At 51.7% G+C, this 26,939-nt stretch overlaps 7 protein-coding genes across 7 annotated transcripts; 4 read left to right on the top strand and 3 right to left on the bottom strand.

The window, feature by feature from the left end:
• The first annotated feature begins 333 nt into the window (after positions 1 to 333).
• Positions 334 to 1,404, top strand: BO95DRAFT_192725 (uncharacterized protein). The gene has a single exon (XM_025580963.1). It carries the CDS (start codon positions 661 to 663, stop codon positions 1,279 to 1,281), a length of 621 nt encoding a protein of 206 aa, XP_025440460.1. The 5' UTR covers positions 334 to 660; the 3' UTR covers positions 1,282 to 1,404.
• Positions 1,405 to 2,757: 1,353 nt separating this feature from the next.
• BO95DRAFT_367384 (uncharacterized protein) lies at positions 2,758 to 7,431 on the bottom strand (the record flags this gene model as incomplete). Its single annotated transcript, XM_025582786.1, has 2 exons — positions 2,758 to 2,863; positions 5,528 to 7,431. 2 exons carry the CDS (start codon positions 7,429 to 7,431, stop codon positions 2,758 to 2,760), a joined length of 2,010 nt encoding a protein of 669 aa, XP_025440459.1.
• Positions 7,432 to 8,237: 806 nt separating this feature from the next.
• BO95DRAFT_393276 (ATP11 family protein) lies at positions 8,238 to 9,421 on the bottom strand. The gene is made up of 2 exons (XM_025583666.1): positions 9,227 to 9,421; positions 8,238 to 9,167 (listed from the first exon to the last, which is right to left on the bottom strand). The coding sequence occupies exons 1-2, from the start codon at positions 9,400 to 9,402 to the stop codon at positions 8,312 to 8,314; spliced, it is 1,032 nt and encodes a 343-aa protein (XP_025440458.1). The 5' UTR covers positions 9,403 to 9,421; the 3' UTR covers positions 8,238 to 8,311.
• Positions 9,422 to 10,105: 684 nt separating this feature from the next.
• On the top strand, positions 10,106 to 12,178 carry BO95DRAFT_444708 (MFS general substrate transporter). Its single transcript, XM_025586944.1, has 5 exons — positions 10,106 to 10,564; positions 10,629 to 10,742; positions 10,805 to 10,937; positions 10,986 to 11,409; positions 11,475 to 12,178. Exons 1-5 carry the CDS (start codon positions 10,234 to 10,236, stop codon positions 11,970 to 11,972), a joined length of 1,500 nt encoding a protein of 499 aa, XP_025440457.1. The 5' UTR covers positions 10,106 to 10,233; the 3' UTR covers positions 11,973 to 12,178.
• A 1,936-nt stretch (positions 12,179 to 14,114) lies between these two features.
• Positions 14,115 to 15,555, top strand: akr1 (putative aldehyde reductase (AKR1); the record flags this gene model as incomplete). The annotated part of the gene is made up of 9 exons (XM_025585097.1): positions 14,115 to 14,161; positions 14,221 to 14,308; positions 14,361 to 14,374; positions 14,424 to 14,508; positions 14,560 to 14,579; positions 14,628 to 14,700; positions 14,743 to 14,943; positions 15,003 to 15,131; positions 15,202 to 15,555. 9 exons carry the CDS (start codon positions 14,115 to 14,117, stop codon positions 15,553 to 15,555), a joined length of 1,011 nt encoding a protein of 336 aa, XP_025440456.1.
• Positions 15,556 to 17,478: 1,923 nt separating this feature from the next.
• fos-1 (sensor histidine kinase/response regulator Fos-1/TcsA) lies at positions 17,479 to 20,104 on the bottom strand. Its single transcript, XM_025580961.1, has one exon. The coding sequence runs from the start codon at positions 19,805 to 19,807 to the stop codon at positions 17,669 to 17,671; it is 2,139 nt and encodes a 712-aa protein (XP_025440455.1). The 5' UTR covers positions 19,808 to 20,104; the 3' UTR covers positions 17,479 to 17,668.
• Positions 20,105 to 23,962: 3,858 nt separating this feature from the next.
• optF (small oligopeptide transporter, OPT family) lies at positions 23,963 to 26,903 on the top strand. The gene is made up of 6 exons (XM_025590972.1): positions 23,963 to 24,004; positions 24,249 to 24,440; positions 24,541 to 25,868; positions 25,933 to 26,147; positions 26,254 to 26,523; positions 26,585 to 26,903. The coding sequence occupies exons 1-6, from the start codon at positions 23,972 to 23,974 to the stop codon at positions 26,782 to 26,784; spliced, it is 2,238 nt and encodes a 745-aa protein (XP_025440454.1). The 5' UTR covers positions 23,963 to 23,971; the 3' UTR covers positions 26,785 to 26,903.
• The last annotated feature ends 36 nt before the right edge of the window (positions 26,904 to 26,939 follow it).

Genomic DNA, 26,939 nt, shown 5'->3' with positions numbered 1-26,939 from the left:
ACTGCCATGCACTAGTTACCCATTTTAGGAACCAGAGTCTCGCCCTAATCCATGGGACGCTTCGATATCGGCACTGAGGCCTGATTCACACTACACCGCCTGTTGATCTTCCGTCATCGGCGTGGTGCAGTGGCCTGTGGGCAAACACAAACATCGAGTCAACCTGACCTCATTGAAGTATAATGAGATACCATCACCATCCTCGCCTCCCCCTGGGAAAACAAGCAGGGACAAGATGTGAGCATAAGACAGGAATAATGATGTGGTGGTGGCGGCGATCCACAAACCTAATCAACAACAGACCGGCAGAATCTCGTCTCAAGGCGGTCAATTCTGCGTGGTTTCCCGCACTTTACGGAGTACCGTACGGCAATTAATCATGGGAGAAGTGAATTCAAATCCACGCTCAGTCTAGATCCTCTTGGTTCTCTGGAGAGACCGGCAATGTTTATCCACTTAGCCCAGGCCACGCACAAAACCTCCGGAACAACAGGGGAAGAAGAGGAGAGGGTCCATGCTCAACCATCCCGCGGCCGCGGGAGAATTTTGATCGAGTAACAGAAATGTCAAATTCAGGTACCCCTCCGAGTTTTGATCGAGTAAGAGCATCTCCTTTGGCAGAAAAAAGTCGAAATTTTGTCTCGCCCCAGGGGACCCCCGATGGCGGATGCCGGAGGCGCCCGATACATCCGACCCATGGGTGAAGAACACACTGACCCGGACATTTCACAGCCTCCCTCCCCTCCCCCCCCCTTCGCGAGTGTCTGCCGCCTTGACGGGAGCAACAATGAAAGAGAGGTCGCAAAGACGAACGGAGAGAAAGAAAGAAACCCTTCCACGATGCGACACAAGCACCTCTTTAAGTCACGAGAGCAGCTGATAAGGAGGCTCATGATCAGCTTGCACCTTTCAGGCGAAGTGCATAGCTTAACCGTTGAACGAGAGGCAATGAGAGGAAGACCCGGTGGATCTGTCACTGCTGTGGGCCCCGATTTCTGTTACTCGATCGATATTATGGCGATTGGCCTACTAGATAATCGGGCGAGGCGGAGAGGAACAATGCCTGCTTATCACGTCGGATACTTAAACAACCCCTTATCGGAGGGCCTGACTCGATCGTTTTCTCGCCCACTGCCTGCCTTATCAGAGGAAGGAATCCCTTGCCTACCGCCATTTCCGCCTTATCGGCCTATCAGCCCTTCTTCTCCTCCTTATCTTCGTCCATTGTTCAGAGGTAGTCTGACTGTCTGTCTCGACCTTTTGTCTGCTCTGTCTCTTTGACTCCTCTCATCCCTTGCCCTCTCTCCATACTCGAGTCCTCCCAGTTCATAGCCACAAATGGAGCCCGTTCAAATACCGTCAATCACAGTGATTGTCTCCTCGCGCGCCGTCATTTCGGGGCGTTTGACGGCAGCCACTATCGTAATTTCCCGCACCAGTGGAAAGATCACGGCGGTTTTCGATTCCGTGATCCCTGCAACCGACTTTCCTGCCGATACCCCATACACGGACTATTCCCCTCATGTCCTAATGCCTGGCTTGGTTGACGCTCATGTCCACCTCAACGAGCCCGGCCGTACCGAATGGGAAGGCTTCTATACAGGCACGCAGGCCGCTGCCTTTGGTGGTGTCACCACGGTCATTGACATGCCCTTGAACGCCATCCCGCCGACCACCACAGTAGCCAATTTCAAAGAGAAGCTCCGTGCAGCCCATGGAAAGTGCTGGGTGGATGTTGGCTTCTATGGCGGCATCATCCCCGGCAACGCCGGCGAATTGAAGGCTCTGGTGAATGAAGGTGTTCGTGGCTTCAAAGGATTCCTTATCGATAGCGGGGTATGTGGCTATTTTCCTGCATCTTTAGTCTCTGATAGTGTATCTGCATACTAACCTTAAGTAGGTTGACGAGTTCCCCGCCGTCTCCTCGGATGACATCCGAAAGGCTATGGCTGAATTAGCTGATGAGCCCACAACCCTGATGTTCCATGCAGAAATGGCTGGAGAGACGGAGCCGGCACCGGAAGGCCCCGTTGAGGCGTACTCCACATTCCTCGCATCTCGTCCGTCGTCTTATGAGACTCGCGCTGTTGAAGAGATCCTTTCCTTGTCCCATCTAGCTCCTAAGCTCCCTCTGCATATTGTCCACCTCTCGGCAATGGAAGCAATTCCGTTGCTGCGCAAGGCTCGCGCGGAGGGTGTGCCCATTACCGCTGAGACATGCTTCCACTACCTATCCCTGGCTGCCGAGGAGATCCGAGACGGTGATACCCGTCACAAATGCTGCCCCCCTATCCGTTCGCAGTCCAACCAGGATCGCCTCTGGGAAGAGGTAGACCGTCACGCCGATGACGGTGTCATCAAGACCATCGTGTCGGATCACTCGCCTTGCACACCCGACTTGAAGCTTCTCCCAGCTGATGTGCCTGGGGGCTGCACTTCGGAAAGTCCCGCCACCAACGAAGGTAGTTTCTTCTCGGCCTGGGGTGGCATCTCATCTGTTGGCCTGGGTCTTCCTATCCTGTGGACCGAAATCAGTCGCCGCAAAGGCCTCGCCACCAGCACCGACGAAACCATGACCCAGCAAGCTCTCCAGGACATCGTGCGCCTCTGCTGCACCAACACGGCCCGTCAGGTGGGGCTGCAGAACCAGAAGGGCGATCTTGTTCCCGGTCACGACGCGGACATCTGTGTCTTTGACGATACCACCGAATGGGTCGTCGAGCCCAGCACCATGCTCTTCCGTAACAAGTGCTCCCCTTACCAAGGCCGCACGCTACGCGGCATGGTCCGCGAGACCTGGCTGCGTGGCGAGAAGGTTTTCAACCGTGAAGCTGGGTTTGCCAGCAAAACCCCTACTGGAGGTCTCTTGCTCGACAAGCGTGTTTGATCTCTTGTCCTTGGAAACTTGAAACAGAGTCACATGTTCGAGTTTGTCCTGACCATACCTCAAACCAGCCCTTTCGAGTTGCTGTGCAACTCCAACCCCTTTAGCACGATACCCGCTATTGACGATACCACTTAATCACGACATAAACCTAGCCCAGCGAGCAAAGCATATCATCAGCATTCTTTCTCATAAGCATCTCAAGAGTACTTAGTCATTTAGACCATGAATACACGCACATATCTTTATGATGAACAGAAAGCGCATAAGCTATACCAGTGTGCCTCTCCCCTTGTAAAAACTTTTTCTGCGATAGAAATCAAGTTTTGTTTTTGATTCAGATTGGGAAGGTTTGGGGAAGTCGAAGAAGGTTCCAGGTTGGAGTTTCATGTGGAACAAGAGGAAGAGCAGAGCCACTCCCCCACCCCTTGGTGGTAACTAAGCCTGTCAGGCATCCATCATCCCCTCGTCACCGCTCTATGGCGCCATCCCGCCTTGGCAGGTTACAGGGCCGGCCATCACCATCACTAGTTACTAACACTACAGTCGTCTACTTCTCTGCAATGTTCCTGAATCTTTTTGTTTGCCTCATTGATTGAGATTTGTTGTTCGTACACCCTGTAGGTGCAGTACAACACTACTTCCCTAGCTGCATAGAGTTTAGTATAGCCTCGACTCGACGGTATCAGGTTGACGTCCCTAGGTTACTAGACGCATGAATCTGACTTTGAATCATTTGTTATCCTCTGAATAGGTTTTAGATGGCCTGTTTATATGTTGTACATTACCGAGGTGGTAAATATCTCGACTACGGCATATTGATATGTGTCTGTTGACTACTACAGCCCCCTCAAGTGAGATTCCACTATACAGAATGACACGCTTTCCTGGGTTCCCTGTGTGATTCATGATTCCCATGATTCACCCTATCCCCCTACCTACCCTGACATTGGTTCTCCGCCACGTTACTGACTTCTTCTCATTCTCCATCTCCCTGTCTCTTCCTCATTCTCCTACACCATTCTCTCTCCAATCTCATATAGTCAATCAGACTCCAATATCACATCTCCCACCGCACCTCAGAGGGTCAACCTCAGAGGGCAAGGGAGATAAAAGCACCCTCACGCCCATCCTTAGAGACAATGAGACAACGAGAACCTCTCACGCAACGCCACAGTCATTCCCCCAAGCCATGACGAGTTCAGCACCCGCCCAAAACTTTCCAGAGTCTCAAAGAGCGCAACAAAGACATTCCGACCCTTGAAGAGCGCTTACGGCAGCGAGACGCAAGCCATCCAAGAGACATAAAAGTTTCATCACACATTGTGGTCGAGGAATCTGAGTGGTCATAGTACTGCAACCATTGAGAACACCGATAATCCCAGTGGTGTCGCCGACGCAACAACCACCAATGGGCAACCCGATGCTATCGACCAAACCGATGCCGCCAATTCGGGCGCAAACGTCGCCAACAATGCTACCTACCGACGGCGATGGGGATGCTTCGGGCGACAAAGACAACCTCGATGCCAACACGGATGGAGACGGTGATGATTGGTATTTCTCCCAACCCCCAGTGAGAAAGCCTATATCGACGAGTTTGTCTCAGCGCCTGCTGAATGAAGCCCCTGCTGAGAAATGCGGAAGCGGTTCTTCATGACTGAAAACAAATATCAAGTCGCAATCCTGCTGCGAGTTCTACTCAGCCGAAGGTCGGGCTGGAAGAAAAGCAATGCCGATTTGTTAGTTATCTGTACTCCTCTTGATGATAAACATAACACCCCTGGATTCATCGAGGAAAGTGGATGTAGGGGAAGCGTCGTGTCTAACTAGGACTACATTTCAGGTCTATACTGACGGATACGAAGATATTCATGTACTCTTTGTACATTAAGGAAGGTTATGGAGATGTTGGGGCGGAGTAGAGCGCAGAACCAATCAATGCGGGAGAAAAAGCAACCCATGTCCAGGTATCGATGGTAGACAGTGGGTTCATCGAGTCTCCATTGCAGTTTGTTGCTTGAAGAATATTAGAATAAAATTCCATGATACTGTTCATTCGCTTTTTTTTTGCTACCTATATCAAACACAGAAACATAATGCATCAATCGGCCCGCAGAACGCAACAGGATGGAGACATGAGACATGCATAAATCACGGAGGAATCCTAATAGAACAACAAAGTCATAGTAATGGTAAATATAAAAAGCACGATGGAGAGAGGGTATCGACATCCACAACAACAATCACTAACATGACTTCTCAGTCCAGGCAGACTAACCGAAAGAAATCGCTGCCAAATTACACTCGCACAGTCACAGCGACTTCAGGGTGTGACAGAACAGCCTAGATAGCCTATCGCCTCAAAATCATGGTCGCCACCCAAAACACACGCCATTAAATCATTTCGTTTTCTTCATCTCTTCGACAACAACTACATCGCCACTACCGACGCTAGCGGACCCGTCCAAGGAAACCACTTCTTCCTCCCCGTCTTGGTCGTACTCCTCGCGAACTCGCTGGCGCCCGCGTTCCTGCATCGAGTCCCGAATGCGGCGGTTGACCTCGCCGAGGTCATCCTTGGACTTGATGCTGAGAGGTTTGAGGAAGGTCTCGTACAGATTGAACCCAGCGCTGCGGGACCGGCTGCGTCCGTTGCGGCTGGCGCTGCGATTGCGGCTCTCGGGTTCACTGGGGGGCATACTCTTGAGGCGGGACTGGTACGTATCGTCTCCGGGATGTTCGTGGTCGATCAGTTTCTCGGACTCGAAGTCCGGGAAGATTTCAGGGGCGAAGTTGTCGATTACGTCGACAACTTTAGCAGAGAGAGCTTGGCGCTCGGCGCGAAGTTTGGCGAGCGAGCTGGCGGAGCGAGGGTTGAGGGCGACGAGGAGAGGGGGCAGAGACTTGAGGACGTCAATGCCGATTTCGCCAATGCGGAGTCCGGCGAAGGAGACAGAGATCATGAGGCCGAAGAAGAAGATGGAAAAGAGCGCCAGCGGGATTGAGTCGGAAATGTAAGTCCGGGCGTTCATCCACCACGGGACGACAGAAGCGTAGAATCCATCGTGGCGGCAGTAGTGTAACCAGATGGTCACAATAACGGTGTACCAAGTGTAAAGCGCTGGAGCGAGACCCATGGCGACCAAGATCTTCCAGCTGCCGACGACGTCACGGCCCTCGAGTTTCACGACAGAGTTGGCAAGCGCAGCACGTTGCTTTTTCACGGAGACAACCTTGGCGGTGACGAAGACAGGCCAGAATAGAGCGACGGAGGGTAGAGTGCCAACGGCCAGGGTCAGAAGTTCGCCGACACGGTAGAGCAAGGTGCCCAGAACCAGCCACCAGGGGCGGTGCTTGACGTCGCCCCATTCAACTTGGTGATCGCGAATTCCCACAGCACGAAGTCGCCGGTTGTAATCAGAGATGGCTTTCTTAAGTTGAAGTACCTTAGGTTCGTCTTTGAACTGGGTGTAGCCTTTGAGGAGACGTCTGTTGAGCTCGATTACGACCGGAAGGGGCAGCTTCATTCTGAGCGGCTTGTACAGTCGACGAGTGGCCTGAATGACCATCAATGTCTCATGGTCAGGAGCTTGTTGTGTCACAGTGGTCAATGCCTCTGTGATCGTTTCCAAGAGAGAGCCCACCGCGTTCCGCTTGGAGTTTCCACCAGCCTTGAACGCTTCGATCTGATCCGGGTGCACCTGAACAGGGTTTCCGAATTCCACCACGGCACGAGAGCGGAATTTGTTCGGATGGAAGTAGTTCATACCACACGGGATGATGGACAGCCCGCAGTTGGGATCCAGCGCCAGTGTGCCCAAAGCGATGATAGCCACACCAGCCTTCAACGGGAGAAGGCTGGGGCGATCGTGACTACCACCTTCGGGGAAGATACCAATGCAGCCACCAGCAATCAGTTCGCGGTACACCGCATCGAACATTTTGCTCTGATTGATGTGGGGAGCGATCTTGAAGTTGGTTCCCTTACGCAAAGCGTCATAGAGAGGGTGGTCCTTCTCGAACGTCTTGAACGGCTTGCGCAGTCGAATCGTGTTCGCATCTATAATCTCCTCGATTGCCTGTTGCTCGGGACTCGACTTGCCTACGCGGGGGAGAATAATGGTCCCGCCCACCATGAACTGATCACTCGTAAAGTCGCAACCGCGTCCCTTGAGCAAGGTGGGGTCGTTCTCTGGGTCCGGGAGGTAGATTTCACCCTTTGCGGGCTTGACATGATCCATCGACCGCACAACGGGCAGCGCGCCCATACATCCAGCCATAGTTCCGATATAAGGTTCGCGCATAGACTTGTCGGCGATCAGGAACGAGATGCGACGGTCAGCATAGTGCTTCATGATGCGCATCAGTAGGATCGAGTCCACGAATTGATTAGCATGGGGGGCGGCAACAATGATGACGGGGCCCCGCTTGGGGATCCGCCATGCACCGCGAGAGTAGACCTCGCGGAAGAAAATGTCCAGACAGAGGGTGAAAATCCACACCCCAAGGTCATATAGCCACGGGATCATGTATCTCCGAGCCATGGCTGCGTCTTGGGTTACTCGAACTTGTTGAGACCGAATAGAGAGAAGAGTAGAGAAAAAGCAAATATCATCAATATTGCCGCGGGGTGTACCTCGTTTCTGTATCCCTCAAACTCATGACCGCGGGGTTGAGACGCTTTATCGGCCGGTCAGTGTGACGGAGGGTGACGTTGCGGCGGGTTTTCTTTTTGGGGACAGCCAGCGCGTGGGCGCGTTGATAGCAAGCAGACTGGGCGGATGAGGCGATAGTCAGACAGCTTTTCCCACTGGGCGTCGACACTATGCCGCCTGCAGCTACTGAAGCAGTCGTTGGTTGGGAATGCAGCTGGAGATGCAGCGGCAGAAGGAAAGTTTTTACGAAATAAATCAAGAATTGAGCGCAGAATGATGCGAATCGAACGATCTCCGGAGGAATTCGGCTGTTGAAGCTAGCGTTGATTAGGTAAGTTACTCCGTCGATCTGGACCCCTCTCCGACCGACACAAAAACGGTTGGGACCCAACACTTGGGACAAAGAGTTGAGAAGTTAAAGATAAATTGTAACATGTACTGCTAGTACACCTGTAGATATGCTTTGGTGCCAATCAGGGTCCTCAGTGGGTGAAACCTGGACGCGTGTTGGCTCTCCGGGGGAGGCGCGCGGGGCTGCATGATGTACAGTACAGTCACGTGATATGACACCGTTACGTCGGACCGGACTCGGAAGGCGCTAGCGCCGATCCCGGCGGATTCCCCGACTTCGAGGACGAGGACGAGGACGAGGACGAGGACGGTTCCAGTGCTTGGCAATTCTCGCTTCAATACGAGGTGGAAATACGCTCATGACTTGACTCGACTCCTAGATATAGTACATACACAAGTTTTTCGGACCAGGGCTCATCTAAACCTTCTCGGCCTCAGCCAATAATTCTTCAATCTTGAAATTCTGCACGTCACCCCGAGTGAACATGCGTAGCAATTCTCCCTTCCGCCCACTAGCTTGTCCACCAAAGTCATAGAATCGCTGCACGCAGCTGACCAGCCAGCTGGCATCCGTGATAGACACACCAGAGTCCGGCATCACCTGACCATGCATAAGGACCAGTCCCTTGTCGTCCGCGAGATCAAGATGGTGGGTAATGGTGGTATGCGGCTGGGCAAAGGAGCCATGCAACTTGTAGGCGGCAAGATGCGTGAAGATGATTGTGGAAGTATGGGAGTTGGCGAGTGAAGCGTGGGTGGCAGATGGAGACGGGGCTGATGCCGGGGGGTGGAAGGCCCACTGGAGGAAATGGATGTCTGCACCACCCTTGGCATTCTCGCTGTTCTCGCCCTCCGCGGCCTCGGCCTGTGTCGCATCACGGGGCAGAGGTAGGATGAATTGAGGGTTTTGGCGCGCGGCAGACACAATGCGCTGGTATGTCTCCACAGGGATACAAGCACAGATGGAGTGGGAGTTGTTGGCGTGCCGGAGACGCCAGAGGGTTTCGATTTCCTTGGGTGGCAGGCTGCGAATCTTCTTGACGTCGAGGAAAGAATCAAGACCTTTAATTCCACCCGATTTCGCGGAGGCCGTAGCCTTTATCGCAGCCTGAGCTTGAGGGGAGGGAGGTGGTGTTGGAGGGGGAGGAGGCCCGGTGGCGGAGGGAGACGGGGTCGATGGTTCGGGGGTGATTGAGGTGGATGCTTTACGGCGAAAGTCTTGGATCTTTTCCTTGTAGGCATCCTTCAGCGACTCGATGTTCTCATGACCCTCCCTAATCATATCAATATGAGTATCGTGATCGCGAGGTTGTGAGGATTGCCATTGACTCACTGTTGGGCTTTCTGGTCAAGCTTGGCTTTGTACCTGTCCAGCACCTGCTTGGGGTCATGGTGTGTCGCGAGAAAGCGGACATCGTGTACTTGAGCCCACCTCCTTTGCTGGTAGCGGAGGAAAGAGGTTCTGCTCCGAGATAGCGACTGAAAAGCTGATGCGCGAAAGGAGGACATTTTCAGAATTGTAGCTCTACCGCGGAGTTGGCGAGTTCAGGTTCGAAAAAGTGCCAGAGCCGAGGATTCAGTTTGCGATGCTTATATAAGCACAGCATACTTCAGTTAATATCTTAAGGTCCTCTTTTCTTCTGTTATTCGAAGTATTAACTGCAGTATACGAATAATCATCATGAACTTCTCTAAATTAGATGTGGGTGTATATCAAGGTAATTATTTAGTTACAGGACTGGTGAATTGGCTCAGACGTGTGGCTTATCGTCCCCAGATTGATGTGGGTGGCCAAAGCTATTTATCGAGGAGAAACCTCAGGACAGCACGCATGCGGTACTTCGTCTCAACTCCCATACTCTCGATTGTCATTCATGTGCCATCTACTAGGTTCAAACATCTGACTCTACTGACAGAGCACTCGTATACAGCATGCCCTGCTGCTTCAGATGAGCCATATCGCCACCACTCCGGACCCCTCCCACTTGGTTGGAGTAAGATCTAAACAATTTATATAAATCCTCCAATATGGAATATGCTCAAGCAAATTAAAACCTTCTTCAATGCTTGGTCTTATTGGCGGTATGGTTGAGCGCACCCCGCTCAGACGCTTATCAGTCAGCTATGCTTTTTCCTATGCTATCTCACTCTAGTCCTCTGGGTTAATCTATATGTGCAGGGGTAGGCACTAATTACTAGGAGGTAGCGCCCCCTCCCCCCAACATACCTCATCCTTCAGCTCCTTTTAATCTTTCCCCAACGTTTCCTGCTTCATCTCAGTCGATTGGTATTCAGTTCTTGACAGAATTGAGCCCGACGCTATCACTTGGCTAAATTCCAATGGCAGACGCGTCCGATACGATAGTGACTCATGATGAGCGTGCGCCTCTATTGGAGGCGAACAGAGTTCGACCGACGTCCGCATCGAGGTCCCGAAAATTGACCGTGATGATTGCAGCGTCCATACTCATTCTAGCCGTGGACTTTGGATTCTATCTGACTGCCGCCCCTCAAACTAAGATATTCGAGGACATTGTCTGCCAGAACTATCTGACTACTCTAGGGAACCCAGCAGACACAGTTCCGACAGAAGGAATTTGTAAGTCTGAGCCGGTGCAGAGTGAGTTGGCTCTCGTGAATGGATGGAAAGAGACATCCGATGTTTTACCAGGTATGATGACCAGCTGAATCCCGTTATGCCGATACTACAATAGGCTGATGGCACTACATCTTAGGCATTCTTCTGTCTGTTCCGTATGGTATGTTGGCGGACCGCTGGGGGCGCAAACCAGTTCTCCTTCTTGGTCTCTTGGGGACCCTCCTCGGGGAGCTCTGGGTCCGCATCGTGTGTAAGTGGGGATCCGGTTTCTGCCTACATGAACTGTATTACGGCTAAGACAATGATAATAAGGCCTGTATTCCACTGTCCTACCACTGCGGCTGGTCTGGCTGTCTGGAATGTGGAGGCTCATTGGCGGCGGGGACATCACCCTTTCATCCATTGCTCTGGTCATGGTAGCGGACCTGTTCTCCGAGGAAGAGATGTATGTGATAGCCCTTCTATGCTGGCGCATTCTCTAATTCGCCCTCAGAGCTACAGCCTTGTTCCGCTTGACCAGCACTGTGATTGTGTCTGAAGTCCTAGCCACCCCAGTCAGTGCATATCTAATGGCTAGTGATCCATGGCTGCCATTCATGCTCGGACTTGGGGTATCTACTCTCGGGTCATTGGCTGCGTTTCTCATGCCGGAAACACTGAACGATGCCAAATCTAAAATTGATCTGACGACTGTGACCAGTGAAGACGAGACACAGTCGTCTCTGAATGGAAAGACCTCAGTGAAGCAGTATATCAAGGGCAGATTCCAGGACCTCCAGGATTCTGCCAGGTTAATAATAGGCAGCCCAGCCATCGCCATCTGTCTCTTTGCCCTGTTTGTCACGTCCATCAGCAAGCAATCGACGAGCCTTTTGCTGCTATATACGTCGAAACGTTTCAGTTGGAGTATTGCCGATGTAAGTGACATCATGGCCGTCACCTTTCTCTCCAACAAGCTTCGATGATCTCACAGTTCTTGCAGGCTAGCCTCCTCATTTCCTTGCGCGGTATCATCATACTAGCAAACTATCTACTCATTATGCCAGGCTTGTCTTTCCTACTGATCCGGTACTTCAAACTTTCAGCAAAGCTGAAAGACCTACTCTTGGCTCAAGGAAGTAGTTTCGTCTCCGCTCTTGGCTTCTTCGTCATCGCCACGGCCGCATCGCGGGCCATAGTAATTCTGGGCATTGTGCTGTTCTCTCTGGGCGCTGCCTTCGCAGTGTCATGCCGCAGCTTTGTGACCTCACTGGTCCCGCCGGACCGCGTGGGAGCCCTCTATTCGTCAGCTGCAGCTATCGCGTCATCTGGGATGGTGATTGCCAGTCCACTTCTGGCGTACGCGTTTCGTTTGGGCCTGCGGCTAGGGCCCGCATGGTTCGGGCTGCCATTCCTTTTGGCGGGAGGAATGTATCTTCTGGCTTCCGTCTCCCTGCTTCACTTGACGGTACCTGACAGGGTTCATGCAGATGAAGCATAGGCCGCGCTCAACAGCGTGGCCTTGCCGACGCAGGAGTAGGAAATTTACAATGCGAAGAACCTGGCCAAGAAAAATGGCCTAATGATCTAAGAATATACTGCAACTAGGAACGTAGTAGTTGGCGAGGATTTGAGTCCAGGGATAGATAGGTGTGCAGGTACGGGGACAAAGCCGCATCCTTTGGTCTCCAGAAGCTCATTTTATGGCCCGGGGGGGGGGGGGGGGGGGGGGGCACGCCCCTTTTTTTTGTGCCCGGGGATTTTTTTTGGGGGGGGGGGGGGGGGGGGGGGGTCGAGAGACCGATCAGTCGATCAATTGCTACTGAGTAGATGAAGTCTCTCTATCGACACATGTGGACTGCAGGACCAATACATGTTCCACAGGATATATGCCTGCAACCAGAAGTCTGAAAAAGCACACTAATTCATCTCTCGCCAAAAGAAGATTAGCGGCAGGAGCCTCTTTTGTAGACCTCTCTCTTCTGTCACGGCGTATAGTCCAACTACTAAGAGCATGCCTTTCCTGCAGCCCGGTAGGCCGTGCGTTGAAAGCACAGATACCCTTGTGCACGATCTGCATTATCTCCGCATTGCACCTTCAGCACCAAGCTCAGGCCAATTCACATGAATAGCTGAGAATGATACAGACGATGTAGAGCCTCGCATTTACTTTCCTTCAAGTGAAGCGCGTGTCTCATCTTGATTGTCGAAAGTTATACCCGACGCGCAGAGTCATCCACCCCTGTGTGCCTTTTTCTCATTTCCTCACTACTCGCTATGACATCCGACAAGCTCCTGGCGCAGGCAGTGCCAGATGGCGGGAGTCCCGCATCTTTCAAGAATCGAAGCATTGGTTCATAGGGCTGCACTAGAATGTTCGGTGCAGCAGGACCGACCCGCATGGACTCCAGGCCGGAACCCAGGGTCTCCTAAGATGTAGAACTTCTGCGGCGAGCAATTCATTGGCCGGCACACATGGATCTGTGCATCTAATTGGGGGTCTGTGACCGTCTCTGCAGGATCGAGAGTGGTGCGATATTCAAGGTGTACCTCCTTCCAATGACCCCAATTCCAGATTATCGTGGACACTGGGGTCACCTTGAAGCTGTGCTATCCGGTCCCAACCTCACGAACTTGTGATCTTACTATAATGTAACCATTTCTCTATCTCTGTACGATTGATCTGAACAAATCCATGATAGTTCGCGCGGGTGTTGTTTCGGGATATTAACCGAGAGTTGAATCGACATTAGCTGGAGCGGAGTGGGAGTATAAACTGGTCGACCCGAACGGGTAATTCTCCGAGCGGGGACGAGGGACTTCCGGTGGAGGATTGACCCGAAGGTGTACGGAGTACGTACTCTTTCCAACTTCCCCCCTTCCTTATCCTCCCCCACGTTTTCGCTTCTCATGTGGACGGAGGAAAGTGGAGGCTATTTTGACTGTTCTCGGTCCCAGACTGGAGGACCCCAATTTCTCCGGCGCTTAACCCAATAGAGTATGGTGTTGTGGCTGTCGTCTCCACCAATCGATGGTCCAACTGAAGGGAAAAGAAGCCGGAGGAATCTTTGTCTACTGGAGTAATTTCAATCTTGTTCAGCTGTCGGAATAGCCAAGTGACATCATGTCAAAGTGCAGCAGATGTGTGCGAGTGCATGCTGCATCGCAGTGCACGCACGGCTCCTGGTCCTATGAGATGCAGCTGTAGATGCGAGTCGTTGAGGATACTGCATCACACGGAGACTGCCTATCGGAGATGAGGGTACCTGCTTTGTCTGGACCGGACTAGAGTAGTCCTGTCGACAATTCCCTCGACAATTCCTGTATCCAGAAATGGTTGAACGGGTGAACCTGAGGCCATCCCACGCGCTTGGCCCCACCGAGGGGTAACTTACTGATTGACTGGCGGGGTAAAACATACTACTTTCTTTTGTAGATGTCGTGACGGCTCGCTTCCCCTCCTCTTCCCTCGTCCTCCTCCTCTCCCCCACTCGAACTCCTCTCGTATTTCTTTCGCAAGCTCCTCCTCTTCTTCCTTTTTTTTTCTCTCCTTCTCTCTTATTCTTCCTCAATTCCCCTGAAACCATTCTCCTTTCCCTGTTCCTTCTCTCCACGTCCATCGATCATATTCTCCTCATTTACAATGTCTCTCGGAAAGAAGGTCACTCTCAGCTCCGGCCACGAGATCCCGTAAGTTCCTCGCCTACTCATCATTTATCATCCAAGATACATTTACTCACCTCTTCCAGCCAGCTGGGATTTGGCACCTGGCAGTCCGCCCCCGGTCAGGTCGGTGAGGCCGTCTACCACGCCCTCAAGGCCGGTTACCGTCACTTGGTAGGTTTGGAAAGCACCATTTTCATTAAACTAAGAAGCTAACATGACCTAGGACTTGGCCACCATGTAAGTCATTCAACACAACGAATCACTCATCAACACTGACAATCCCTAGCTACCAGAACCAGCGCGAGGTTGCCCAGGGTATCAAGCGCGCCTTCCAGGACATCCCCGGCCTCAAGCGTGAGGACATCTTCATCGTGCGTATAACCATCTCCTGACACCGGTGTATATGTTCTAACTCGTACCAGACCTCCAAGCTCTGGAACAGGTCAGTCTGAGCAACTCGTCACGCTCGATCCCGACTAACCCCCCATAGCCAGCACCACCCCGACGATGTCGAGAAGGCCCTGGACGAGTGTCTTGCTGAGCTCGAGCTCGACTACCTCGATGTAGGACACCGATACTCCTTGTGGCTCTGCAATCGCTAATAGCCCCAGCTCTACCTGGTCCACTGGCCCGTCTCCTTCTCCCGCGGCAACGACTACTTCCCTCTGGTTGAGAACAGCAGCGTCGAGGGCGGTGACGTTGCCATCAGCGACGAGATCTCCATTGTCGACACCTGGAGAGCCGTGACCAAGCTCCCCAAGAGCAAGGCCCGCACTGTTGGTGTTTCCAACCACATGGTCGAGCACGTAAGGATTGGTCCTGCCCTCCAACAATGACTGAACAAGATTGTTAATTTCTGCAACAGCTCGAGGCCATCATCAACGCCACCGGTGTTGTCCCCGCCGTCAACCAGATCGAGCGCCACCCCGTCCTGCAGAGCACCGAGCTGATTGAGTACGCCAAGAAGAAGAACATTCACATCACCGCCTACTCCGTACGTTGGCTTCGGTTCTCCCATACCTCGGCTAGTTCCCCCAAGCTAATCATAAATGAAATCCCATCAGGCCTTCGGTAACAACGGCTTCGGCGTTCCCCTCCTCGTCACCCGCCCCGAAGTCAAGGAAGTCGCCGAGTCCGCCTCGCAGCGCCTCGGCAAGACCGTCACCCCCGCCCAGGTCATCCTCGCCTGGTCCCAGGTCGGCGGCCACAGTGTCATCCCCAAGTCGGTCACTCCCTCGCGCATTGCCGAGAACTTCCAGGAGGTGGAGCTCACCCCAGAGGAGGTTGAGAAGGTCTCCGCCCTGGGCAAGGACCGCAGACGCTACAACACCCCTTACATCGCCAACGTGCCCCGCTGGGATATCAACATCTTCGGTGAGGAGGAGGAGAAGCCTGCTTCCCACAAGGTTGTTGTTTAAATGTGCTGGTCACTTATTTCTGATAGATGGCTGGGAGGGGAGCGAACAAAAAAGAACCAAAACCCGTCCAATATGATGTGATACGTGTATAAATGAATTGAGGTGGATAGATTGAATAGAATTTCCCTTCCACTATTACCTTGTCGCTTTCTTTCTAAGTATACGCTTAAAATCAAGTTGAAAAGCGCTAAGACTCTGGAGTAGAACGAATGCTTGAGGCATCTCCTACTACGACTGTTGACATGGGCTTGGACCGGGGGGGAACAAACACCAAACCAAGAAAAAAAAATCGAAGCACACCCCGGTGGTTCAGTACCTACTTGAGATATAAACAAGAGAGACAGCTGACACCATTGAGTGGTGGGTTAAAGCATCCATCTGTACATTGTTTCTATTTGACATGGATTCCTTCCCCGAGCGGAATCCTCCTCCTCGAGGATGAGATCGGCCCGCCCCCCGGGGACCTTCACATCTACTTCCAAGTTGCCTTCTTGACGTCTAGAAGATGCCCCCGCCCCCCGGCGCCTTCTCTAAGTCACCCACCTACCACACAAAATACTCTCACCCACAAGTTGAAATCGACCATCGACCATCGACCCTCATCATCGCCAGCAAATCCAAGTACCTGACTGAGCTGGGTACCTGAATCTATCTCCTCGCCAGTAACATCTCCCATAACCCCCATAAAGAGCCAGGAGGTATGTTCGTTACTGTACAGTACAGTAACAAGTTACACTTAGTTACCACATCACATCCAAGTACTTCTACTAAGTAAGTAGTAGGTAGGGTCGAGAATTGCCACTCACCCATCCAAAAGTCTCTCTCTGTAACCGGATGGACTCCGGGTTCTCAGGGCTGAATTATCACAGTCCAGTCAGGTTGACGGACCCCACTCGTGCGGGAAACCGCCCCCCTCCCCCCCCCGGCGCCAAGTCCGGAAAATCTACTTGATCGCTTCATCAGAAAGCTTCATTTTAGTAGCCTCCACCAGTTCATATATTCGTAGGAATGACACGCCCCCGCTCCCCCTGCACGCGGTTCTGAATCTGATGCAGCCCGGCTGGTGGGAAAGCTTGGGGGGAAGGGATCCATGGATCTGATTACTACTCACGTATAGTGGATGTTAGTATTGGATATTATTACCTTCGTTATCATGATTATCTCATTATTACTCAAGAGCAGAGTCAAGGAAGGCCAGAGGGTGTCAGGGGGCCCACTTGACTTCTCCAAAGTCCCGTTGCCCCCCCATCTGGATTAAGGTAGTGGATCATCGGGTGTGGCGCTTTGTTGGGTTTTGATGAACGAGCCGTGGGAACTAGACTACGTGAAAGGGATGGGAATTAGTCCGGTTGTGGGGACGTGGGATCGGAGGTCGTTTCTATTTAGGACTGATGCCGATGCCGGGTGGGAGGTCATAGGGCTCCAATGTGGGGAAGGATCATCGGCTGGAACTATGGTATAGTGTGCACTTTGTACTGGGGAAATGAGAATTCAAAGTCATTTGTTCAACCCATTGACCGGCAATGAGGCTTTGTTCACGCAAATGTATCATTATTGTTAGATGAACACAATGTGGAGTACAGTATGTATGTGACTTCTTGTGTAGTGAAGCCTTGATTATGGCCAGTCGGGGAGTATGTATAAGCCCCAATTGTAGGTGTCATCACAGGACACGTTCGGGACCAGGGATCATGGTCATGGTCAGTCATGCATGCAGCATGCATGCTTTTCATGGCAGCGCTCCAGCGCTCCAGCGCTCACGGAAGTTTGCTCGCAAGGTGATACTTGTGGTATGAGCTGGTCATGACTCATCAGTTTAGCATGTCTGTCTAGTTGCTTCATGCAGCAACAGTGCAACAACAGTGTTGCTGGTAGACAGTGGAACCGGCAATAAAGGGAGCGAGGAGCGAGAAGCTCTCACGCTGTGGCCGTAGAAACCTCAGGGGAAGGGTTCTTGTCTGGGCTGCTGCTTCGCTGGAGTACAACCATGAATTGAGACAAGCCCTTCGCGCATATTTGCAGGTGCCAGGTCTAAAGCGATCGGATTAGCTGCGCGCTTGTTGGGAAAGACAACAGATCAGAACAACAGCAAAGTGAATTTGTCGACACCCTATCAGGTGCCCATCCATTTCCAGAGCAGCCGCGTGAGCTGTTTGCGATGGATCGGCTTTCCAATGTAATCACTCATGCCCTTGGCCATGTACATCTCCGCGTCTCCCTTGAGCGCGTTGCCGGTGAGCGCGATGATCGGGACGTCCAAGCCCATTTGCCGGATCTGTTGAGTGGCTTCGACACCATCGAGGATCGGCATGTTGATATCCATGAGGATTAGGTTGTAAGCAAATGGTTGTTGCTTCACCAGTCGTACTGCTTCCGCCCCATCCCATGCAGCATCAACCCGCGCAAAGCCCATGCTTTTGAGAAGCTTGAGCATGACCATTTGGTTCACCAGGTTGTCCTCAACAAGCAGCACGTACTTCTGGGGTGCAAGAGCCTGAATTTTGGCCTCGACATCCTCGACGTTTTCCACAAGAGGGCTGAAGGTCCTCAATGGTACCTTGAGATCCACCCGTCGCATCTTCGTCGTCATCCAAAACACACTGCCACGGCCTTCGGGATTCGGTCGAAATCCCACGCTACCGTCCATAAGCTCCGCCAAGCTCTTGCAAATTGACAAACCAAGGCCTGTGCCCTGATATCTTCTCGTGTTCGAGTCAGCAAAGCGAGTGAACGGCGTGAACAGGGAGCTATGCGCATCCTCTGGGACTCCCACTCCCGTGTCGAAGACTTCCGTGGTGACGTTGAATACAGTCGGATCAGCCATGTCTTCAGCGAAAGAGGTGTAAATCTTAACATAGCCGCTGTCGGTAAATTTCACTGCATTTCCCACCAAATTCTGGAGTACTTGACGGTACCGCAGTGGGTCACCTTCAACCTGCAAAGGAAAGCCCGGGGCGATATAACTGCTCAGCTCCACGTCGGGCTTCAGAGTGCTTTTGCAATTGCGCACAACAGCCCCGGTGACATTGTCGACACTGAACGCATCTGGATGTAATGAAAAAGAGCCAGACGACAGTTTCGAGTAATCCAAGACATCATTGATGACCTGCAATAGAAGCGAAGTCGAGTCCTCGATAATAGCAGCGTACTCACGCTGACGTTCGGTCAAGCCCGCTTCCATGAGTGTCGTGAGCGCGAGAAGCATTCCATTCATGGGTGTACGGATCTCGTGACTCATGTTGGCTAAGAAGTCGGTCTTCAGCTTGGATGACTCCTCGAAAGCCGCGATCATGCGTGCCTCCGCCGCATTGCGCTCGGTCAAATCACGCGTGACCTTGGTGAAACCAACGTGCCGGCCGAACTCATACATCGGAGTGATCAAAACATTGGCCCAGAATCGCGATCCATCTTTCCGGTACCGCCAGCCTTCGTCTTCAACCTTCCCCTCTCGGAGACAGACAACCAGTTCCTTTCCTGGCTTGTCAGCAAGTCGGTCTTCCTTCCCGTAAAATGTGGAGAAGTGCTTCCCGATAATGTCCCGGGCGCTGTATCCTTTTAATATGGCGGCACCGGAATTCCACGTCACGATATTGCCTCGCGTGTCCAGCATGAAGATGGCGTAATCCTTGACAGTGTCCAGCAGCACCTTGTAAGTATCATTAACATAGGAGTGGTGGTTATTGGTAGGATGAGAGAATTTCTTGGCTATGGAGTGCGCTTCGAGTACCATGTAGAGTAAAGTGCTCTTCTCGTAAATCGGTGTTATGCGAAGTGAGTAGTACGAGTTCGGTTCGTCCAAGTGGATATTGTCGACCATTTGAATGCCCCGCGACGTGATCGCTGCTCGAAGGGCACCATACAATGTAGCGATATCGAGGGCTGGAATGACACGGGGACAGATATCGCAGATGAAGCTTTCAAGTACCACATCCCTGGACAAGCCTGCAAAAGACAAATGTGAATCCGAGACCTCCACGACCTGCAACGAAGCGTCCAACACGACGGTCGGGGTAGGCGTGAGTCGATAGATGCGACTCAGAGTATGGTCGAGCGGCTGCCGATTTGCGACGCCGTCTGCGCGCTGGGCGACATCAATCTGCGACGGTTTCGATGATTCTTGGCGGAGTTTCAGGTGGTTTAGTTCGTCATCTTCATCCTCGTCTGGAGGAGTCGTGACCATGGTGAAATTGAGTGGTGGTGCTTGGTTCTTGTTCTCGATGTCGAGGCGAAAGAGCCGCTTGTTGAGATCCATGCTGAACCACACATGGATGAACAGCGGCTATATGTAGAAAGAGAGGACGAGGAAGAGGGGAGAAAAAAGAGAGGAGAGAGGGATTTGGAGGCGACAATGGGGGACGAAATTGATACAAGACAGGTGATTACAACAACGTATAGAAGAAAAAGAACAAATAGGGTGTAAAGGTAGACGAGACGGGTGAAAGGGAAGAGGGAGAGGGTAAAGAAGAAGGGCGAGGCGGCAAAAGTGGCTTATAGAGACAGATGGAAAGAGAAGTGGGTATGGTGGGGATGGCAAGCAAAGGATCCTCTTTTTCCGACTACTTGCGTTCGTAGGGAAAAGAGAGGGGGGAGGGGACAAAAAAAAAAGAAAAAGGAAAATCAGAAAAGAGAATCAATGTAGAAAAAAGGATAATAGAGGTTGGTTTGGGAATGAACCAGAGAGTCGAGAGAGAGTCGAGCCGTAGGTACGGAGTAGGTAGGTAGACAAGAGTTGGAAGAGAGGGAGAGGGTCGAGGCAAGGTAAGGGTAAGGAAGGGCAAGGTAGGTTTCAAGGTTAGAAGGAACAGAACACAGACAAACTACACCACCGACGTCAACAGTGAGCCGTCAGAAGACCGGATCGACCAACCACTGGACGGAAGCGAAGCCCGACAGCCGCGGGGGAGAGTTTAGTAAGATCCTGACTAAGTCTGGCCTTTTTGGATAACTAACTACTAGGTACCTACTAAGAAGGTAGTACTTAGTAGTTAGTGGTGGTAGCAGTGGTGGTCGGTAGACAGGTGATGCAGTGTGGTAGGCAAACAAGCAGGAAAAGTAGGCAAGTAAAAGTAAGTCGATCAGCCGCCAGTCCGTGGATCCTTTTAGTGTAGTATACGAGAACACGAATGAAGAGGAGGAGCAGGAAAAAAGCAGCAATGATGATGATGACGAGGAGGAAGGTGATGATGATTGAATGGTACTCCCCATACACCAGTCAGAGAATAATAACAGAAATCATGCAATCACCACCTATATGAGGCGCCAAAAAAAAGCACTAGCCCCCAGTATTATATCAATTGTCAATTATCAATTATGCAATCAATCAATCAGTCAATCAGTCAATTTTATTGATCGGGAATGTTGCCCTTGACTTCTCGCCTGTTTTAGCCCGTGGTGATTTGCCCTGGACGCCTCATTCTTTATATTGGATCAAAGCCAACACAAAAAACCATTCCAGAAAAAATGAAAAAAAAATAATTAAATGGAGACATGAGATGACATGAAATAAGATAAGAAAATAAAAAAGAAAATAAAAATGTCCCCAGGGTAGTGATACGGAGAGGAGAAAGAAAATAGGCCACCACCAGTCTGCAAAAGGGAGGAGGGGGGCAAAAAAAATGGATAATGGATACATGGATGGATGGATGGATGGATCGCCATTTGAAAAAGGTCAGTCAGTCAGTCAGTCAGTCAGTTCAGTCACTTCTCACAGTAACACTCACTTACCCACGAGTCAACTGGGATCAGGTTGAAGATTCCGGTTTCATAGAGTGGGAAATCCGGGTCGTGACCAAGGCAGGGAAGGCGCTTTCCCACTAGCTCGCTCCAGATCTGACCTCATCTGCGCCTGTAGGCGGACGGCCAGAACCCAACAGGCCAACTGAGAGCCCGGCCCGGATTCCCCTTGCAGTCAAGCGCCACTTGATGATTCCCCGGTCGGGCTCAGCCTGAGAAGAAAAAAGACTGGAAATAAAAAAGAAGAGAAAAAAAAAGAAAAAAAGAGAGAGAGCTTACCTAGAGTACTGAGTAACTTAAGTCGTCTGCTGAGGCTTGTCAAAAGTCTTTACAGGCTGTTGTTAGCTAATTGAACTAACATAACTTACGTAAGATGATCAAGGATCGGTAACTTGTCAATCAATTGACAAGTTATTCAGAATATTTATTACTTATACTTGTATCTTAGTTACCTTATTTTCAGATTATGTCAACAATTCAATAGACAACATCTTATGAATAACTACCTATTCAATTGAGGCTGACTGAAAAACAGCCACAAAATCTACTGCTCCACTCTCCAGCCATTTCTGCCTCAGGCTGTGAAGCAACCAACCTTTCGACCTGCAAACGTGATGCGATCAGCGACCGGAACGATCCGCTGATTTACATCTACAACAGAGGACGGTCACGGTTCTCCCAAGTTTATTTTCCTTAGACTGTGGAATGGCTACTGAGTATCTACCTACAGTACATTCATTCGACCAGGCAATCATTCGTGACAAGACCTGCGTAACCGGGTTGGGGTGGTTCCTCCCACGAGAATGGGACCCAGTCGAGGAATGGCATAACTTCGAACCATACGAACTTGACTCCTCCAGCCAACCCTCTCTCTCTCTGTTTCCATCTCTCCGTGTCGGTGTCTTGTTTCCCGCCACCGCCCCCCGAAGTATTCAACCATCCCGTGCATTCTCCGCCTCATCGCGGCCATGGACGCCGTGAGCGGATGAGGGTCCGATGATGCGCAATCAGACATAGGGATACTGAACAACCGTTATTGTCATCATAACCGTAGCATCTAGACTGTGCCGATGCAGGGAGAGGTCTGGATTGTTTTCGACTATCGCTTGTCCTGTTCTCCGTTTCCAGTGCCCCGTGCCTTTCTCCGCGTTCCCCCTGACCTGATGTCATCTTGCGCACCGTTCCCTTCCAAAACCACCCTCGCGCATTTCCTGTAACAGCAATGAGCAACGGTAAGACGACGGTAAACTTGGCGGCACTAGCCCCTACTGCAAACCCAAGACCTTAAAATTCCTAGGTTGCGGTTCTTGGGCTTCACAGAGAGCGGGATTTCGGTACGCTGCGTGGCAAACCGGTCAACGTCCGTGCCAATTCCTTGCGCGTTTCGTTGCCCCAAACTTTGTCGATGATGACGAGTACGTGTATGGTGCTGGGATGGGGACCGAAAGAGAGTAACGGGTGACGGCCAGTTCATACCATGTGCCCGAGTTATGTCCGATTTTAAATTGTGTAGAGCATGGACTGGATAAATAAAAGTAATTATATGCATCGTATGTTTAATCAGGGAGATGAATATAATTATAGGGGACTAAAAGTAGGGCTCTCTGCCGGGTAACACCTATGCACGATGATGGGCAGAAAGAGACGGCAAGGACCCCACCGGGATCCTAACCAACCCCCTCATCAACAACCCTTGTAAGGATGTCATGACATATCACGGCACTTGCAATCGACGGTACTCCGATCGTGGCTTGAATCCCACGAGGGCCGCGATTTTGGCTCCCGGAGTAAAAAGTGATCAAATAGTGATGGAAGCTGATCGAACCGTCGAATCCCATAGGGATTGCCCATCAATTGCATTGGTGGCAGTCTAGAGCACCTCTTGGCAGGAAGACGACGAAGTCGAGTGACCCGAAGGGACCAGACTCAGAGGCAGGAGTGCACTGTAAATAGTGAGTGGAGATGATCTGGTCTAAGTGTAGGATTGAGAACCTGCCTTCCGTATCATTCTCGGGCGTCGGCATCCCTACTGTACACATGGAGTTAGACAAATTTTGGGATCAAAGTTTTCCCTTGGTTTAGTACTTCTCGCGGCCCCCCTTTTTTCTCGTCTCCCCTTCATTTTCGGTGTCTGGGAGAAGAAACTACGTCACTGTCTCGAGTCTCCCTCGCTTCGGGATTTGCTCTTCTTATTCCACTTGCCATTGACCCTGACTGCAGCAGGAAAACAGAAACAACCTGAATCCAATCCATCATCTTAGTCTCGAATTCCTTGAACCTCTCCCCAACTCCTCTCTCCACATGTTCTCGAAACCACACCAGCGTGTCAGTCCCGCTTGACTTGCTTCCAAAATTACTCCCTTCGGAAATCCAGGGCACTGTTAGTGGCGGCTTAGCCCGGTACGGAGAGGCTTAGGCTATTATCGTCTGTATCGGTGATTCGGTGCACTCCACTGTTCTCTCGGCCCAAGGTGTCCAGCGACTCTCGGACCAGCCAGAGAGCCCCCCCCCCTCCTAATCCTGCCAATTCTGCAGACAGATTGTTCCTTCGCTTCATCAGATCCGACAGGCTGTTTCGCATTCAGCTTCTATACTTCTTAGCCGATCGGATAGTTCCCCCCTCAATCTCTCTCCCTGGCAATCAGGGAAGCGACGGGGGCCACTTAGACAAGGACAGGACACGATGACGGATGAAAAGAGCTCATCGACGATCCAGGTGGGCTAGACCCATAATAATTGAATCAATTCCCCAAAGTCCAAGCACAGAGTCACATTCACTACTATTGTGGTCATATTTTCCCCCTCATTCCCCACGTGGTCGTTCGCTCCCCCACCATCGCTTGTCGCACGACACCCGCATACAGATGACAGACGGTCACAGACCCCGATCTGACATACCGTTCACTCTCCAATCAGAGGATCGCCCTTGCATGTAACACTGACCGTCCTCTGCCTCGTAGGAACAACCCCCGTTAGACTCGTTAAGCGATAGCACCAGCGTGCTGAGTGACTACCATGCCGAAGAAATCCTCCCCTATGAAGCGGGTGATTCGCCTTTCCCAGAGGTCCGCGCGGTCGTCCGGCCGGTCGACGATCAGAATCTACCGGTCAACACGGTGCGCATGTGGGTGATTGGTGTTGTCTTTACCATAGTATGTACATGTACTAGGCGTACTATCTCCCTTGGCACAGCTACAGGGATAGCCACCAGAGGGCTCCAATCACTAACGACTGCCCCTCTCATTCTTGCAGGTAGGAAGCGGTCTGAACCAATTCTTTAGCTTGCGACAGCCGAGCGTAACCATCAGTGCATTAGTCGCACAGCTGCTGGCCTATCCGATCGGATGCGCTTGGGCACAGTGGGTGCCGCTGGGCTGGATGAATCCGGACCGCCATTTCAACATCAAGGAGCATGCCCTGATCACGATCATGGCCAATGTTTCCTTCGGGTCAGCGGCAGCCACTCAGATGATCGAGGCGATGGTCAAATTCTACGGTATGCCTTCACAGGGCGGATTCGAAATCTTGCTGGTGATCACGAGTCAACTGTTCGGATTTGGCCTGGCCGGCATGGCCTCGCGCTGGCTAGTGGGCCCGGCAACCATGATCTGGCCGCAGGTGCTATCAAATGCAGCCCTACTTTCGACTCTGCATTCGCGCAAAAATCTCGTTGCCGACGGGTGGATCATTAGCCGACTCCGCTTCTTCCTGATTGTTTTTGTTTTGGGGACCATCTGGTACTTTGCTCCGGGCTACCTCTTCTCCGCCCTCAGCACCTTCAGCTTCATCTGTTGGATTGTGCCCGGCAATGTAGTCGTGAACCAGCTATTTGGTCAGGTGACGGGATTGGGAATGTCCCTGTTGACCTTCGACTGGGCCCAGGTCGTTTTTGCGAACCAAAGCCCGCTCTTGGTGCCCTTCTGGGCGGGTCTCAATGTCATGGGCTCGTTCGTCTTGTTTTACTGGGTGATCTGTCCGATTATCTACTACACCAACACCTGGTACTCGGCCTATCTGCCCATCCTCAACTCGAATACCTTTGACAACACCGGCAAGACCTACAACACCACCCGTGTAATGAACCCGGATGGGTCCTTCAATGTAGATGCTTACCGGGATTATTCCCCCATGTTTTTGCCTGCCGGGTACGCTTTGACGTATGGCATTGCGTTTGCTAACCTCACCGGGATCTTCTTCCATGTGACATTGTACCATGGAAAGGATCTGATTGAACAGTGGAAAGGGCGTGATCAAAAGGATGTCCATTCTCGGATCATGGAGACCTACAAGGGTGTTCCTTGGTGGTGGTTCGCTGCCGTCACCGTTCTTATGTTTGTGCTGAGCATTGTGACCAACGAGGTCTGGCGGACTGGTTTGCCGGCATGGGCCGTGCTGGTGGCGTTTCTTCTCCCTATCATTTACTTCGTTCCTGTGGGAATCATCAAGGCCATAACCAATATCTCCAGCAACCAGCTCAATCTTATCACCGAGTTTATCGGCGGGTATGCGTTCCTCGGTCGCCCGGTCGCAAACATGACGTTCAAGTTCTACGGCTATGTAGCCGTGTCGCAGGGGTTGGAGTAAGTCCTTTGGCTCCAATTGAAGACTGACTATCGAATCGAGGCTGATCTAAGTCTGCTCCAGGTTTGTGGCGGATATGAAATTGGCCCATTATCTCCACATTGCGCCCCGGACGCTCTTCATTGCACAGGGAATGGCCACGCTCATCGGAGCCGTGGTGCAGTGCGGTGTGACGGTGTTCATGATCACACGGATCCACAGTGTGTGTACACCTAAAGCCGCAGGGGGGTTTAGTTGTCCGCATGGGGCGGTCACCTACTCCTCCTCCTTGATCTGGGGTAAGTCCGATCTGTTCCCCACGTGGGCTACTTTTGCGCACATGTGTTGTGCAAGCACCACGTTTTGCAAGCACCTGGTCTAATCTCTGGGGTTTGACCTTGCCAGGAGCCCTGGGACCCGAACGGAACTTTTCCCCAGGCCACATCTACGGCAACCTGCTATGGTTCTTCCTGGTCGGTCCGGTGGTAGTGGTTCTCACGTGGCTGTTGGGCCGGCGGTGGAAGAAATTCAATTACCTCTCTTGGCCGGTAGCCTTCGGCGCCATGAGCCTGGTTCCTCCCGCGACTGGCATCAATTTCTCATCTTGGTGGGTGGTCAATGTCATTTTCAATGGAATCTTGAAGCGACGGAAACCGGCCTGGTGGTCTAAGTATAGTGCGTTTACCCTTGGATCCTGCAATCTTGTTCTGGTATCGTTATCAACTAACCAGATTAGACTACGTGCTGTCCGCTGCCCTCGATGCCGGAGTCGCCGTTGCGACGGTCATTATTTTCTTCTGCATCACCCTGCCGGCGGGCAAACTGAACTGGTGGGGGAATTCGGTGTATGATCAAACCACGGATGCTCATGGCACCCCATATCTACCCCTGCCTGCAGCAGGTTACTTTGGGCCTGCCAAAGGGACTTGGGAATGATACCGAATGGGGTTCTTCTTGGATGTGTTGTGTAGCTAGTTAGTCAGTGTATGTACATAGATAGATAGATGGATCGACATTGTAGGACTTGGGAGTGCGATAGAGAACATAGATTCAGTATGTACTGTGTGTACTGTGTGTACTGTGTGTACTGT

Source organism: Aspergillus brunneoviolaceus (genome assembly GCF_003184695.1).
Source record: "Aspergillus brunneoviolaceus CBS 621.78 unplaced genomic scaffold BO95scaffold_49, whole genome shotgun sequence".
NCBI lineage: Eukaryota > Fungi > Ascomycota > Eurotiomycetes > Eurotiales > Aspergillaceae > Aspergillus > Aspergillus brunneoviolaceus.
Note: the sequence above shows the minus strand (reverse complement) of the source record. Positions and strands in the feature narration are given on the sequence as shown.